This window comes from Grus americana, chromosome 1, assembly GCF_028858705.1.
Source record: "Grus americana isolate bGruAme1 chromosome 1, bGruAme1.mat, whole genome shotgun sequence".
NCBI classification, from domain to species: Eukaryota; Metazoa; Chordata; class Aves; order Gruiformes; family Gruidae; genus Grus; species Grus americana.
Window position 1 is genome coordinate 53,533,594 of NC_072852.1, and position 18,496 is coordinate 53,552,089.

The window sequence follows — 18,496 nt, forward strand, 5'->3', positions numbered from 1 at the left end:
TCCTGATTTAGAAATCCTGTAAAAAGCATTTTGATTGTTTCAAAGAAAGACCACAGGAAACTAACTGCAGTTAGTATGAAAACAGGTTTCTTCGTATATTGTTTCTTTCTGGTCAGCCAGAAGACCCCTGACCTCAGTAAGCATGATAATTCCTTGCTTTTTGTTGATGATGCCTTTTTAAAAAACAGCAACAGACATAAATGCCCAAAAATATAATATAGAAGGAAACACTCAAATGCGCACAAATCCTCAATTATCATTGAACTAAACATTCTTTTAAGGTGCAGATCTTCCATGAATTTCCAGAAAAAGTTGGCAATTCAGAGGATTATAATCAAGACATATGATGAATTGTAATTGTTGTCACTGTAGATCTGGAAAAGGAACAAGGAACCTTTAAGTGAAGCAACAGCTAGCTACAGCAGATAAAAAGCTGGAGCAGAACACTGCTTCTGCTACTCCTTGCTGACCATTATTATTCAAGATTAAGTTTTTAACAACCTAGTTAAGAGATAAGCCTTGGAGACTTTTTCGAAGAGAGACAAGTTTGATCTGTTCTTTCTGGATTTTGCTATTCTCTATACACATTAGTACTCCTTGTCTCTTGCAGAATTCCAGTGCATTCCAGGACTTTAATGAGCAAAAAAAATATTTTTCATTCAAACTAAGATTGTGTCTAATCTGTGATCCTATACATATTACTTATACAATTCTAGGATAGAAACCATCTGAGAAGGGCGGGGGGAGGGGGAACTGCACTTTTACTATAATTATCTCATTTACTGATGGTAAATTAATGATTTACTTATGGTAAACTGTACTCTTGAAAAACTTGTAGGAGATGCCCAGAACTTCAGAACCAGTCATTTTACCTTTGTTATTTTGTCTTAACTTTCTAGGCAGAGGCAACAGAAAATTCAGCTTCCACTCAATCCATAAATCAAATCATCCACAAATTAGAAATGTACAGTTCTAATAAGCATGAGATTATAATTTCAATTTCAGACCAAATGAAATGCAGTGATTAAAAGTTACTGAGTGCAGTCTATTGTAAATTTAACCAAAGAAGAAAAAAGTAAAGCAAATTCAGATATTATGAAGAACTTAACCAGAACTGTGCAACAGCAGAAATCTGAAGTTCCTTATCTAACATCAATGAAGGTTCTTTCTGATTTCTTATTTTTGCTTTTAAACATCAAGACATATTTAGCATCATTCAACTACAAAGACTAAAATTCTGATCATTGAAGAGAATTTACAGTAGAAAAAACAATAACAACAAAAACCATGCAAAAACCTAATGAATCAAATGACCCCAGACCTAGGAATAAAAGATACCATTCAAATTAATTATTTCCAGTTAGGCTTGAATAGATTTGCTATATCCATGAATATAAGCACATTATTTTAGTTTCAAAGATAATTACACAGCCAGTCTATGAAAAATAATATGAATAATTTCTGATTATTTTAACTCTTTCTTCATCATAACAGATAGGATTTCTCAGTCTTAACATTTCATGACAGTTCTTTAACAATAAAGTTTTCCTTTCATCTAACTATGAATTTAATTTTTTTATCATTTAAAAGCAACAGTTTTCAGAATTTTCAAATCCTACCAACCAGAAAGGTAGAAGATTCATCTCAATTGAAGAGCAATGCTACAGAAGCCAAATGATAAGTTTGTACTGAATATCAACATTTGTATTATTTTTCATTTTATAGTAATCTACTTCTATTTATATCTTAAATACAGTATGCCTTTAAAAGAAATAACTCCATCTGCAGATCATATAAACTAGCTATCAAAGACATTTGTTTCAATATATCAGCTTTCCCAAACACTATATTCTTCTGCTACAACTTTAGCCTAAACAAAGCAAATTGCGTATGAAATCTGAATGGACAGAAGTAACTAAATGCATGGTTTACTGACACTTTCTTGCTCCTCAAGTTGTGATCTGTGAAGAAGAATATATTTTAATACTTTTAAAAGTATTTTCATTATGTAAACCTCTATATACAGACAAAACCTTCACAATCACGCTATCACTCTATTCAATTCTTATCATCGGAGCAAATAGTTTTGCTTTAAGGAATCCTATTACTACTGCAGAAACAATGTCAAGTTACTTAGAAATCTTCCCTTCCTCATCTTTAGTGATTGTTACATAATGATTTCTAATTACATTTTTCCAACTTAAAATTCGTATTAGAGTATGCTGACCACACAATGATGAAAATAGATGTGTACTTGAATCATCGTAATTTCAAAAACTAGTATATCTAAATTCTAGGCATTTCTGTAAAACAAAGTTTGGTTTATTCAAAATATAACATTCAGGAAGAAGTATATTTTAATAACATTGGTCATGAAATATGAGAACCATTTTTAGAGCAGCAGAAAAAAAATCAGGAATAATTTTGAGTATTTATGATAAATGTATTTCACTACCAAAGGCAACAGCAATTCCAGCTTAAACCCACAGACCTATAGTTTTACAAAGCTTTGTTGAAAGGCAAAGTAAGCTTTTTTTTTCTATACCTGGAAGTTCTCTCTCTTCAACACTGTATTCCAGAGATCCAAAGGAATAATTAGCTGGACTGATTGCAGGAGTAGAAATAAAACTTGTACAGCCAATGGATGACTTGATTTCAAAATAATTGTGGCTGTGATTCATTCGGTGAAATTCCAGAGAAGATACTATTGATGTGCGTTGCTTGGGCTACAAGAAAAATAGAAGTTTGGAGTGAAAAATACAGACTTTTTGTATAGTTTTCATTACTTGACATTGAATAAATTTAGCTAGGGTTTCTCTCTTCTTACTGTTTTTGTTGGGCTCAAAGGTTATACTAGTAAAAATAATTTCATAGGACAAGCTGTGGTGCGTAGAGATAATTTCCTTCCAAAATTTAGATTAATCTTTATTTCAAAAAAATGCATGTCTTCATTCTAATCAATTTAATTCAAAATAAAATAGGGTTTTACAGCCTTGGATATAATAATTGCAATCATCTTTTGATAAGAAAGGGAGCTCTTCACCAGCTGCATTGCTGGGTATGTCTTGCAAGACAATTAGACTGCTGGTGCCTGTATAATGAAATTTACAAAATAATACCAAGCACTCATCACTCGAAAGCAACCCTCTGCTCTTTATCCAATTTATGAAGGGCTGTCTTAAATATTCAAAGACTGAAATGTCTAAAAGCTTAGGGGAAAAGTGTCAGCTTAAAAAACATACATGAATGTCAAACTTTCTTCATGAGTTTTTACAGAATAGTGAAAAACTTGATACTAGTTTGTATCAAACATTTACTTTTGAAGTGAACCTCTTCATTGACCCAACTTAATGGCTGTGCTTTGGATTGCAGAGAAGCTTCAGAGCATGAGAAACTCATTCCTTTTGGGTGGATCTCCACCATAAGGTACATTACAGGATTGTATGAAATGTGCTCCAACTCCTTATGGCCTTTTGACCACAGACCACACTAAAGCAAGCCCAAATTAAAACCAATGAAATCTATACAGTGTGATCATCAGGTCAGCAACAACTTTTTAACTACACAGATCTGCTCTTTTTGCACTGCACTACTTATTAATATAGACATAAGCTTAGTGCTCAATGTCATGGACTATAAGCCACAGACCACTGATGGTTTGCAATGTCATGCTAACGAGTCTGTTGCAGCACTCATCTGGCTCCATACTCAAAATATCCCACCCCCATGATGCTCCTTGCTGCTTCAATGACCTGAAACATTAAACGTCTCCTCCAAAATAGAGGAGGCCATGCATCCAGGTGCATAGTTATCTATATATTTATTTCACGACAGTGAAAAACATCTCAGGAACTGTTGCCCGAGATAACTAAATCTGGGAAAAAGAAATAGAAAAATAAAGGGTGCTTTAACTCTTGCTTTAGCATGTCAGGCTTAACAGGTCAGAATATTTGTCAAGGTCAAGAATTTGCTACTTATTAGTGTCAAGAAAAACTTATTACCCTGGGAGTAGTAAGATCTTCCTCAGACCATGAAGCTATTCACCATCCCCTACTTAGAACAACCTGTTAAAATACAATCTATCCCAGTGGAGTAATTTTCAATTTTGTTTGTCGTCTATTTCATTTTTAGGTTATGAGCCCTGCAATGTTTGCGTTACAAATACAGAATTAGACCATTTTCACGAAATATTCATTATCAGAATGTCAGACAGAAACTTAAATAGACTTACGTTTGCATAATGTTTATTGTTTGTTAAAGTTGCGTTGGGCACCATGTGAATTAACTATGTCCTCTTAAAACTGAGAAAAATTGCAAAGGGTAAATTTGGGCATTCATCTGGAACCCATCTACAGTCTATTCAGGGGATTTACTTTCTTGAATAATTAAAAACAGCTTCTGCTTTGAAAAGCTGACTCCTAGGGCTAGTAATTTCATGGGAGAGTTCAATGAACAGGGACCGACTCCAACATCAAACGTTCTGGTTAAAAGTCATTGTTTGGGACCTGAGCCAAAATAACTCTCTGATCAGACCAAAAATATTCATGTGTACTAATTAAACCTAAACTGCACACTTTTGCTAGACAACAAATTCATCAAAGACTTAATTATTTCTAAAACTGAAAAAGATCTCTGGTCATTTAGAAACATGTTCCTGGCCCTTTCCCAAGCAATGCTGTCTTTGTGGTTTCGCAGGGAATTCAGCTTCTGAGTTGAAAATGTGACACTTCAGATAACATTGTGTGCAAGATCTCTGATTATTCTAAAACTGAGACAGTTCCTACTTAAAAAGGCAGCTGGGATGGTCCAGCTCAGTCTTCCTAAGGAGCTTCACTGCCCTGGCCTTTGTCCAGTCAGGTCTCCAGCCACTGCTTCAACTGTGTGCCCCTTTCTTGGAGTCAGAATAGCAGTATCTCATGCATCATATGGCCTTTTACTAACTTATGGATGATCAACTGTTTCACTATACCTTAGTGTATTATTAGAAGCTACTGTAACATCTTTAAAAAGTTTCACAAATACACCTGCAAGGTCTTGGGCATGGGCAGGCAGAGGGGGCAAAACAAACAAAAAACACCCCCAAACTGTTCTGAAGCATTTTTAAAGATCAGTTTAGTTTGCAAATGCTCACAGATTCTGAAAATGAGTCCATCAATAAATAGCTATGATTTGCTCTGGAGACATGGATTAAGGATATAAAATAAGTCTAGAGTGATTTTCAAAGATGATTATGGAAGCTAGAAACATATTTTCTGTTTGTTCATGCTAACATGCAACCATCTGCTGACCTGGGTGATACAAAATACCTCCTATCTTATTTTGGGCTTTGACATTATTCTTAATTCAGACAAACATATCTCAGTTTATTATGTCTTTTCAATCTAAGGATTCTGTACAGAAATTCACGCAGCCTCTAGTGCTCTACAGCATAACACTTCTGCTGTATTGTTTGGAGTTAACAAGGTCCATCTGTCAACATGTGCCAATAATTTTTCTACATAATTACACAGAAATCTAGCGTCTGAGCTTTTGTAGCTAACTAGAGAAGCCTTTTGCACCTTTTCTGGGTCCTGTAAAATGTCATGTTGGTAAAGTATGGTAATTGTTCATTAATATATGATAAGAGAGATGCAGTAAACCAGTTTGTGTTTACTGCGTCCTTCTGTCTGTGTCTCTCTAAAGTACAGTGTGGACAAAAACTGTAAAAATAATTGGTTTTTTCTACCGTTAGGATTAAATTCAGTTCCAGATTTAGATAACTAAATTTATAGCATAGCTATTTACATCTACACCGGGTATATAAGCTGCCATTACAGTCAACTGAGATCTAGTCAATACATCAATAGAGTCCAGAGAACAATTCACCTCACCCAGTCACCTGGGCTCACTTTCCTTAACACAGGTACCCACCCTCACTGGAGATTCCCTGGCCTCCCTGGCATTCCACCTGGCCTCCAGCTGCCCCTATATCATACCTGACACCTTCCACGTGCATATCAAAGACACCCATACGGCACCTCAAATAACATTAGAAGCCTATTTTTAGGCAACTGAATTCTACATCTCTCCTGAGCACAATGGGAGATTAGATATCCAAATCATACAGAGATTCTTATATACAGAGACGCATAGGTGTTATAGTTCCGGACTGAATCCCACCTCTAGCTCACATGTAGACACTCTGGATATCTCACTTCATTTGTTAGAATCTGGAGCCAAATTCCAGTCTTACTGGCAGAATGTGTAGCCACCAATTAACAAGTCACTTACTGGAGTCTTGTACCTTGGTTTCCTGGACTGCACCTTTCAAAGCTACTCCTTGAGATGTCTCAAGATAGGTCCTGAATAATTCTATTTACTATACGCAATACCATAATATCCAGGAAATGTAGTCAGCAATCAAGGTTTTGTAGTTGTGGAGATTGTACAAACACAAAGCTCTGTCCCAAGGAGATGATGCTTCCTTCATCCTTTGTACCAAAGCCAGTTTTGTCAGTCATTACATGACATGTCTGCCTCATACTACTCAGAAGGTCTACACACACTTAGATAACACTTGTGAAACTGTAGCATAAGTGCGGCCTAACTTCACCCCAGTATGTATGCTACGTAACCACATGCAGATTTGTCCTTAAGTAGATTTTCTTTTTTCGTTATATTCATGTATTTAATTTACTTTTTATGTGTAAATCTCTTTAATGACTGATTTTGTTTACTTTAAAATGTTTCTTCATGACTATTTTTTCAATTTTCATAATACCGACCTAGAAGACTCTACACTCTCCTAAAACAGCATACCAAATCAGGCTAATGAATAAACCTTATCATCAATGCAAAAGAAGAAATCTTTAAAGATATTGCAATTAACAAGATTTAAATAACTTTCAAATCAGGTCTAATAAGAATATTTTCATGTTAAGTCAGTAGTGAATATATATTAATGAAAGATACCACTTTGAACACTGGCATCAAAATACACATACTGAATAGCTTTTCTATTAAAAAGACAAATAAGGACTTAATGCTCCCATGAATGGAAGTTGCATGCAAATTCTGTAATGACTCACATGTAACACAATGAGCATGCAAGGCATCATTCAAATATTTCTTACAACGTTTATCAGAGGGAGTAGGGAAAAATTCCTTTCTCAATTTAACATCAAAAAATTTCTCCAGCCTTGAAGTACTCTGCAATACAAGCTTGTGACTCCACCTTCTTTTATCTTTGGGATTTGTGTACGTAGCACCATCACAGTCTTTAAAGAATTAATTCTCACAACACTCTCCTGCACTATGGCAGAGCTATTAGCCCCATTTTACAGATGCTGAACTAGGGTATGGAGCTCTCCCAAGGGATAGATATGTGGCTGATTAAATCACTGAGAACCAAGGAGTCTGAGGAAATTCTGCATTTGGCAAATCCTGCCGAATTCCAGCTGCCCTAAATAATGTAAAGACTGCTTTCAGTTACTTTATGCCATGCAGAAAATGTATCCTAGAATAGAGAACTGAATGCACATTCTCAAATTCTAGCTAGACATAAAATGCAAACTTACCAAAGAAAGTAAGAGGCTGTAGCCCCTTCCCCCAGGCCTATCTCACACACATAACACAGTACGAGTATAGCCACACGGCTGCATAAATTCCTCATTTTGGTACCTGCCCAGATGATTCCGTTCTTCTCATTCTCTGATCAACTCACTCCTACTTCAGAAATTTTTCTTTCTCCAGCTTCCTTCTTTCTTAAGACCCCATTCTCTTTATACGCACTCATTTTCCCTTTCGCCCTTCTTCTTCTCAGTTTTCTCCTATCTATTATTATATTCCCTCCAAAATTACATATTTTACACTAAACCCCCACTTATTTTACTTTAAAACTGATTCTAGTTCTACTTGGTCTTCCAAAACTTGCTTCTCTGCTTTCTCTGAGGTTTTGTCATCAAGGTGTCTCAAAAGAACGTAGCCTTGAAATTGCAAAACCTGGAGAATACAATGGATCTGGGTTTTTTCTTCTATGTCACCTAGAAGTGAAAGACTGCACTGAACTATTACTAGACTCCTGAATCAATTATTCTGTCAAGCCTCAAAATACCACGTTAAACAAGCTGAAGACATGTTGTCTTTTTAATAAGGTAATATAATTTTCTCTTTTTTCATTTCATTGAACCTTATCTTAAATTATGGCTACAATAAAAATAAAATATAGGCAGTTTCAGCACCCATCTTGACATTCTTGTTTTTCCTTCTCAACATCTTAATTTAGTTTAAGAGCAGAAGGCAGAAATTACACAGTGGCTGGCAACAAATATAACCCAAGCAGCCACAACAGGAAGCCTACAAGATCATGGGAATTTTAAAAAAAAAGAAAAAAAAAGAAAAAAAGAAAAAAGAAAAAAAGAGATAAATATTTTCACTGGTTTTTAACTGTAAAACCTTTTCATAACTAAAAGTATAATGCATTTTAAAACTAAATTCATTTTTAATGGCACCATAGTGCCAAAATCCTAGAAATTTCTGTTTGACTAATTTTTAATTTAGAGAAAGACACCTCTTGCATCCTGTGTGAGCAGCAATTGCATACTTCTTTATAGTAATCTCATGGCCCACCAGCATACATTGATCATTTCACCGTTAGTGACACACCCAAGGATAGCACAGACACATAGCTCTTTCCTGTAGCCTGTGGTTAGGAAGTCATGCAGTGTGACCCTAGGTACCAAATATCCATAGTGCTTTCTGTTCCTGTGGTTCTCTTCTCCTCTGTGCATGTTTTACTAGCTCCTCATAAAGGAGTCCTCCACTGGAGTATGTAACTTAAGGTCAGGGTGTTGCTGCCCCCTTTCATCTTCCACCTCTGGTCTTGTATCAGATGACAAATCAGACTGGGAATAAATAAGGGAAAGAATAGATCTTCTCCCAGTTTCCATTTTCCTTGGCTTCTACTTTCATTGCAATTGCAACCATACTGCAGCTGTGGGTTGTGAGGTATAGCAGTCCTGAACACTAAAAACTAACACCTTTGTAGTGGTTTCCCCCTTTGACAGATGTGACCAGATTTTGAAGACGCACCATTATTCCTATCCTGGGAAAACATTGCTTGAAATGAGCTTCAAATTGCAAGACATAAATTTGATGAATAAGAGGAAGTCTTGTTCCTCAGCTATAAAAAGTTTCTAACTTTCAAAGATTAAAAAGAAGTGTTATTTTCAGTGAAACAGTTGGAAAATGGATGTAAGGCCATTTTTTTCAAAAAAAGCTCAACTTCCAGCTGTTAGCAACATCCCATTTTGACCTACAGATTATGAAAATTGCTTATATCATTACATTTGTGTATTACAAATTTTGAAGGGTCAAGGTAATGGCTGTTCTTTAAGTTGCATGCTATGTATAGCGTGCATGTGTGAAAATGTGGGGCATTTTTGGATGATAATAAAGGATTACTCAATAACTAATGTGCTCAAAACCGCCCAGTACTACACAGAAACAAAGGAAAATGCTATGAATCTGGTGAGATACCCATCAAAGCACAATAGGTAAAGCTTTAATCTTCCAGATTCTGAGTGTGTTACTGCTTCCAAGCATTACAGGTACTAGGGCAGGGCAATTGGCATGTATTGGTTCACACCCCTACTATTAAACTTCATTAGCCTTCAGAGCAGGGTCTTCAAAGCAGAATTACCTACCAGAAATGGTCCTTGGCCCATTCAAATTCCCAATCAGGCCCGACAGTGGATACTTTTGGAGAGAGAGAATTGCACAGGACCAAAACTATACCCAGGCCTGGGCTAATGATTCAACAGTATAGATGACAACCTTCTAGAGATCAGAATCTTATCTTACTAGTGTAGATGTACATACTTACCTTTCAGTATCTGAACTATCTTTATGCTCAGTATTTTACCAATTTTGTCTAAGTTTAGATATGAAAAACGTTCAGTTCTTCTGTACGATTTATGTTTATATTGAATCAGGAAACACAACCTAGAGAATCTCTCCAGGTAAGCAACCAACTTCAACCAAGAAAACATACGCATGTAGAAGTGATATTCTAAAAACATAACAACCCTGACAATAAAGAGTGTTCTTGTGCTTTAGTATCCTGTTGAACTGCAGTTAAATGCACTCGCACATACTGTTTGCTGTTTTCATTAGTACTGTGTATTGGGTAGATATGTTTATGTTTTTGTATTCTCTCAGCTCTAATTAAAATAATCTAAATAGAATTATGTTTTATAGTTACTTGTCAAAGGAGATCTTTTACAATGCATCTCTTTAATAATATTTTGGTTAATGTTGTTATTAAGTAGTACCGGAGTATTCATTATGCTCTAAGGAAATTTTTTTAAAATATCCTTCTCTGGAGCTGTTACATGTTTTCTACCCATTAATTCTGTGGTAATATAAGGGGGGGGGGGGGGGGGGGGGAGGGAGGGGGAAATCAGTCCTGTGAGACAATTCCAACCATACCTTTTTTTCTAATTGGTACTCAGTATTTCAGAATAACAGAATTTCACAATGTCTGTCCTATTTTCAGTCACGCATAGATGAATTGCTAACCACATCTTAATGGAATTAGCAGTGTATCTTTTACTTCCTTCTCTTCCTTTTTTTCAGGGCTATTTAGGAGTTTTATTCATGTTTGTGCCTTTGTTTATTCATTTCAACATCATTAGAATGAGAAGATATCAAACTGTGTGCAGTAGATTTGCACAGACACTCTAAAGGTTTACATGCAAATATATATAGAGAGAATTTTCTGAAATATATCTCCATATCTAGAAAGTCACTGACTGCTGTCAGCTACCTTAAAGTGCCTGCAGCCCTAACAGGTATGTGCCACCTTGGAAACACTTACAGAACATGGAGGAAATCTCCAGACCAGGCACACTGATGATGATGACTAAATCTGCCCATTTGTGGACCACAGAATACATGTTTATTTTAGTGCATTTTGGGATTTCTCAGCACCTTTCAATGCTCAGCATCTTTCAGAACTTCATAAAATCATGTACATAGGGGTGGCTTTTACCTTGGAGAAAAGAGGTTTGATCCCCTACAAAATCATAACTGTCGGTAAAATCTTTTTAATTCTTACTTGCCTCTTGTGCTAAGCACGGACACTGCACACAGTTGCACAAAGTGCAGCATCAAAACGTACAAGAAAAAGAAGTGTGCATCTGAACAGGAAGCATAGTGTTTCTCCATGGTGATTTTCCTGGTTATTCCCTGCCTGGCTGAGCATGTCATAACTTGGGCCGAGCACAGACAACAGTTCACAGGAGAAAGGTCCTTACACCCCAGCTGTCCTGTGATCTCATTCAGGAAGTGAGTGGTGAGAACTCATGGCATAACTGTGTTCTCCAACCTTCTTTTTTTTACGATAAAATGTAACAAAGCACATTTTTTTGTGTAGCAAAACAAGTTCAATAGATGCATTTGTGCACTGGTAAAACAGCCTGCAGTGGGCATTTCACTGGTGTTCCTGAAGCTTGCAGAGCAAGGCATGTGCCAACTCAAACTATAAGTGTGACAAGGGATGCATTTCATTTGGGAAGAACTAAGGGTACTGCAGTAAGGTGTTAGCATAGGGGAGAAACCAGGATTCTTTCGCCGTGGGGAAATAGTGACACTAACCCAGTTGAAAAATCTTGTTTCATAGAATCATAGAATAGTTTGGGTTGGAAGGGACCTCGAAGATCATCTAGTTCCAACCCCCTGCCATGGGCAGGGACACCCTCCACTAGAGCATGTTGCCCAAAGCCCCATCCAACCTGGTCTTAAACACTTCCAGGGAGGGGGCCTCCACAACCTCTCCGGGCAACCTGTTCCAGTGCCTCACCACCCTCACAGTAAAGAATTTCTTTCTAACATCTAATCCAAATCGACCCTCCTTCAGCTTAAACCCATTACCCCTTGTCCCATCACTACTATGAACAATTAGTTCTGAAAACTTCTTTTCTGGAACTGTGGTTTTCCAGAGCTGCCTCTAAGATTATTTTTTGTTTCTTTGTTTTTGTTCAAAGTAATTCCTGCACCTAACTGCAAAAAGGATGAAGTATAATTTCCTTGAATCTAAATTGCTGTCACTTTTTAGGTCAACTAGAGAGGCTCTGGAGCACATATCTCCTATGGTTGGTCTGCCCATTCACGTCCAGGCTGCTGTAGGGGGTGGAACATCACGGTCTCAGTCTTTCCCCATGCCTAGATGAACTGCATCTACATCAGTATGCTAGGCTCACTGTGCATGCACAGAATAGTTGTACATTAGGCAAGGCACACCTGGTAGCCCAAACAAGTGGGATAGGTCTATCAGAGGCTACAGATGCCCTGCAGGATTCTATTACTGCTTGAAGAAAAATGAGAGAATTTATTTTTCCTCTAACATTTAAACTATTTTCTTCTATTATATTGCTAGATGTCTTAGCCAGAGGAACAATGAACCATGGAATTGTAACTTTGTTTAAGGAGATTAAAAAAGATAAATAGAAAAAAATTATGACTAATGTAAAGACAGTACATCCAAACCCACAAAAAAATAAAACCAAACCCAAACCATATTACAATGAATAGATTATTGCAGATCTTAGCAATAAAACCAGCAAGAACAAAATTATGAAATTCCATTATGTCAGAAACACTGAAATTCTCTGTTCCTTTGTCTTTCTACTAGAAGTCCTTCTTATATCACTGAAATAACACTCTTAGGGAATTTACTTATTCACATAAAATGGGGAAAATACTAATTTATCATAGAATCATAGAATATCCTGAGTTGGGAAGGACCCATAAGGATCATCGAGTCCAACTCCTGGCTCCACACAGGACCAGCCGAATCAGAACATATCACTGAGAGCATTATCCAGATGCTTCTTGAACTCAGTCAAGCTCGGTGCTGTGACCGCTTCCCTGGGGAGCCTGTTCCAGTGCCCGACTACCCTCTCGGTGAAGAACCTTTTCCTGATATCCAACCTAAACCTCCCCTGTCACAACTTCATTCCATTCCCTTTGGTTCTATCACTGGTCACCAGAGGGAGGAGATCAGTGCCCGCCCCTTCGCTCCCCCTTCGTGAGGAAGCTGTAGGCCACCATGAGGTCTCCCCTCAGTCTCCTCTAGGCTGAACAAACCAAGGGACTTCAGCCTCTCCTCATACGTCTTCCCCTCTAGACCCTTCACCATCTTTGTTGCCCTCCTTTGGACACTCTCCAATAGTTTTATGTCCTTTTTGTACTGTGGCGCCCAAAACTGCACGCAGTACTCGAGGCGAGGCCACGCCAGCGCAGTGTAGAGTGGGACAATCACTTCCCTAGACCGGCTAGTGGTGCTGTGCTTGATGCACCCCAGGATACGGCTGGCCTTCCTGGCAGCCTGGGCACACTGTTGACTCGTGTTCAACTTGCTGTCGACCAAGACCCCCCAAGTCCCTTTCAGCATGGCTGGTCTCCAGCATCTCGTCACCCTGTCTGTATGTATAGCCAGGGTTGACCCTTCCCAGGTGCAGAATCCGGCACTTGCCCTTGTTAAACCTCACGCGGTTGGTGATTGCCCAGTTCTCCAATCTGTCTAGACGTCTCTGCAAGGCCTCTCCACCCTCGACAGAATCAACAGCTCCTCCCCAATTTGGTGTCATCTGCAAACTTGCCCATGACACCTCCTAGTCCTACATCCAAGTCATTTCTGAAAACATTAAAGAGAACTGGCCCTAAAATTGAGCCCTGGGGAACCCCATTAGTGACTGGCCACCAGCCTGATGTAACCCTGTTTACCATAACTCTTCGGGCCCGACCCATCAGCCAGTTGCTCACCCATCGCACTATGTTTTTGTCAAACTGTATGCTGGACATTTTGTCCAGAAGGATACTGTGAGAGACAGTACTGAAAGCTGTACTGAAATCTAAAAAAATGACATCAACTGGCTTGCCTCTCACGAACCTGTGTTGGCTGTGACCAATGACTGCATTGTCCTTCAGGTGTTTTTCGACAACTCCCAGCATAATTTTCTCCATAAGTTTACCAGGCACTGAAGTGAGACTGACAGGCCTGTAGTTACCAGGGTCTTCTTTCTTGCCCTTCTTGAAGATTGGAACAACGTTTGCCAGCTTCCAGTCAACTGGGACCTCTCCAGATTCCCAAGACCACTGAAAAATAATTGACATCAGCCAGCTCTCTGAGCACCCTGGGATGAATCCCATCTGGCCCCATGGACTTGTATGCATCCAGGTGGAGCAGCAAGTCCCGCACAATTTTGGGGTCAGCTGGGAGTTTATCATTACCGCAGTCACAGTCCTCCAACTCAGGGCAACTGAGGTCCCAGAGCCCATCATCAGTGTTGAAGACGGAGGCGAAGAAGGCATTAAACATCTCTGCTTTATCTATGTCCCTGTTGTAAGGTGACCATTCTCATCAAGTAATGAGCCAATATTCTCTCTGGTCCTCCTTTTGTTATTAACGTACTTAAAAAAACCCTTTTTATTGTCACCCACAGTACTGGCCAGTTTCAACTCTAACTGAGCTTTGGCCACATAAATTTTCTCCCTACAAAGGCGAGCAGCATCCCTGTAGTCCTCCCTTATTGCCTGACCCTGCTTCCAGCAGGCATACACTTTCTTTTTCCACCTAAGCTCTAGAAGAAGATCCCTGTTCAGCCAAGCCAGCCTTCTGCCCCGCCTGCTTGACTTGCGGTATTTTGGAATCACCTGTTCCTGAGCTCTTAGGAGGTGGCCCTTAAAAAGTGACCAGCACTGATGGACCCCGATGCCTTCAAGAGCAGTTTCCCAGGGGACCTGACTGACTAGTTCCCTGAGCAGGCTGAAGTCTTCTCTCCCCATATCCAGGGTTGATGTCTTGGTGGCAGTTTTCCTCCTATCACCAAAGATTTTAAATTTTACCACTTCATGGTCACTACAGACAAGACGGCCACCAATCACCGTCATAACGGCGATTATTTTATCATAGATAAAATCCAAGTCACTTTTAAATAATCCACATTCAGACATCAAAAGCTGTATCTACAGTTAGCTATTTGAAAGATATGTTAGAAACACAAGAAGAGCATATGCAAATTACATTTAATAAATAATTAAAAAGGTGAGAAGTCAGAATTCAATTTTATAAGAATTAGCCAATGACCCACAAGTGAATAGCACTGACACAAGAAAGTCTCTTAGGGAAAAAAAACCATGCTCTTTCTCTCTCGATGTATACAGTTTATTTGTTCAAATGGAGATGAACAAATAAATATGTTAAAGCAAGGAGAGTCTTATTAAATTGAGTGGCTAATATAAAAAAATACATGAAGCATCACATGCAGCCCAATTTTGTTCAGGCATCGTCCAGACTGAGAGCTATAGGAATTGCTGTAGAACAAGCTCGATTTCACTATCACTTTCTAAAATTCCAGTTCTGATAAGGTAAGTTATATTTTACTATATGTGCTAACATAACTAAGTTAAAACTTGGAAGAGAGCCTAAAATTTCAGAGGGCTTTAGTTAATACATTAACCTACTTGGTCTTCTACTACATCTCATTTCCTCCCATGTACTGTTAGTATATTTCAGAGAGGCATAAGTCTTTAATCTGAAACTGTATTAGTTTCTCAAAGTCTTCATTAATCAGCAATTCATGAGTTAAAAATTTACTAAGATTTGTCTGGACAATCTGGAAAAAAATGATCAAGTGATTCAAATTCTGAAGTAAATTCTGTTTGTTTCTTATCTGCATATATGTAACTTTTCAACAAATCCTCTTTTTCAGAGGCTGATGCTGTGAAAATTTGAAAACAAGATGTGTTTTTGCAAAATGCTAGATCACAGGTACAGTCCATAGGTAAGATGCACAGATAACATAGCACACAGACCCCTGAATTACTGTTAAGTAAGCTACCTTCAGGACTGGAAGCAGTAGAGGTGGGTGGCACTGTGGCACTGAACTTAATACTGCTTCTGAGATCTGAGTTAGTATCTCTCCAGAGTGCTGCACTGTGCCAGGGAGATACAACATTTCAGTTAAAATAGGCTTCAGCTTTAGTAATAGCATGCTGAATTGAGTAGTTGAGACATATCCAGAGAGTATTTAGATTTTAGAGAGCAATGGGATCTCAAAAGGGATGAGTGGTAGGGTCACAACAAACTGCAGGTTTCTCACCTGAAAATTCATCATAATTAACTGAAGAAAGGATAAATTTGAGAAATGTGAGTGAAAGGTTCCCAGTCAGGTTTTGTGAGGGCATGTTTTTAATATAAGAAGGGGAGAATTAGGGCCAGGTTAAGAGACGAGTAGAAGGAAAAGGACAAATTTTGAGTGCATTCTGAGGAATCCCTTAACTGATCATGACCCAGACCTCTCAGGATTCACACTTTGTGTATGAGATTGTTCCTATCTCACACTTCCCAGCCATGGTACTTTCACTCCATGGGCTGGTAGTGTAGCATCACAGCCTCCTCCCTCTTCAGGGACCCCGTGTAGCAGGTATAGCTGACAGATTCCCCCACCAAGCTGGGTTTGGGACATGTCTGTCTGGAACAGGAGAGGGGAGAGGCCACTATGCTGTGCTAAACCTCATATTCATACAAAACATCTTCAGAATCTGTCATGAGTTGAAACATGTATATGCACTGCCATCATGTGATCTGGAACACAGTCTTAGGTAACCAGCCAAAGAAAGCAGGAGGCAGAACGACCCCCACCTCTGCCTACAAACCCAGCTCACCGGGTTTCTCTTTTTCCACTCTCTGCCACTGACTGCCCTCACTGGGCTGGTGGGAGGAAGGAATCTTTGGTCCCCCCTGCTGCTGCTTACACAGATCACAGGGAGTAGTTAACACAGCATTTCTCCTCACTGCGGGTAAACTGTTACATGCACAACCTTCCAGGAAAGATAAATAAGGCTATAAATGAAAATAACAGTATGAATTGAAAGGCCAGACTTCCCTGGCAGTTTCATCCAAGCTACCAAAGCCTGCCTAGTGTAAAACTAGCTGCTGAAGGGTTTCCCATTCTGCCTTTCACTGGTACCTTCAGTGCTGGATGCACAAGCCATATGAAAAGGGGAAAGAAGTGATAGCTGTTTTGGAAATTTGTATGATCCCTGTTTTAAATCTGCTTAAATATGTTTATTTTGCTAGAAAAATGCAAAAAGGCCCTGTCAAACAACAGAAAATTAATTATTTTGCATGCATTGTGTAACACTATTCATTAGTTTTACATGACTGGTGAGAGGTCAGTCAAGAATAGAATCCCATTGTGTTAACCTTCAAAGAGCTTGCCATGTAATTGAATGCAGCAGGCATGGAATAAAGGAATTAAATATGCAGGCAGAATTAACACTAATGGTTTGCAAACATCACATTGCTAACATCTACAACTTCTTTGTCTAAATTCTTGGGTTGAGATCTTGGGGGGAGGTGATTAGGTAAGCAACAAAAACAAAGAAAAGGAAGAATATTGAAGCAATGTTCATAAAACACATGGAGAAAGGAGAAGCATAATGGGATCTGAATGCTATAGTGCACACAACTTCTCATGTATTAGTGCATAGATTTACAACCTACATTAAGCACTAGCCTACATGTGTCTTTCTGCTGTTGTTTTCTGCATAGGAAATATGCCACATGTAGGGCCACATGAGAGACATTTTAGCAAACACAGTAAAGTTCTGACCATATATATCGCACAGCTAGCTTTCACTCTGCAGAACGATGAGAATACTGGGAGTCAGTAAATGGTATGATTTAAATTTGAAAATAGCTCCCCAGAATCTGCTGAATCCATTCAGAGTTAACTAGCAGGAGAACATCACCATTCAGTGTTCTGGGTCCATCTGTTGGCAATATCATGATGGAAACAGCTTTTTAAATGCTATTTTCAATAAGCTATCACACAACAGCTTGTTCCAACAATATTCCAATACCTTTCTGTTTGCTTGCCACCTACTATAAAAAACAACGTAGAGGGAAGGAGGCATTTCAGTACTATACTGATGTAGGGTGGGAGGGACAGAGAGACTACAGGAAGAAGCAAAATGAGAAACAACTATAAAAAGAGAAAAGAAGAAAGAGCTGTTATTTTAGACCCCCTGCAATCTAGATTTATACCAGGACGTGGAACCCAAACTACTGTGGTATCACAGAGGGATGGGCTGCGCCAGCCAGTTGTTAGAATTATTGGGCATTGACAGGGTCAGCCGTAGGAAACCAATGTCTCCTAGAGAGAAATGGCAGGTGCACCTTTAATTCTGCAAGACCTTCTGAAATGTGTGCTCCAATAAGTACTGAAAGGAAGATCCACCTCCATCACTTTAACACACTCACGTGTGGCACCAAAACGATCTGCCCTATATAATTCTCACCAAAATACCATGTATCTATCAGCTTACTTCTCAAGTAACACAAGTGCCAGCAACATACTGATGATATAAAGCCCGCATCTACTAGCATCAAAGTGGCTCGGTTGCAGAGATCAGCTCAGCAATGAAGAACAGATGGCTGCATTTGAACCCA

General features: G+C 38.7%; 1 protein-coding gene across 10 annotated transcripts in view; it reads right to left on the bottom strand.

The window, feature by feature from the left end:
- Positions 1-18,496, bottom strand: part of ANKS1B (ankyrin repeat and sterile alpha motif domain containing 1B) — a 447,444-nt gene that overhangs the window by 267,090 nt on the left and 161,858 nt on the right. For all 10 annotated transcript variants that reach the window (XM_054812812.1, XM_054812811.1, XM_054812807.1 and 7 more), the window contains one exon: positions 2,546-2,726. In XM_054812812.1, coding sequence (XP_054668787.1) covers positions 2,546-2,726 — 181 coding nt within the window. The remainder of the gene's footprint in view (positions 1-2,545; positions 2,727-18,496) is intronic.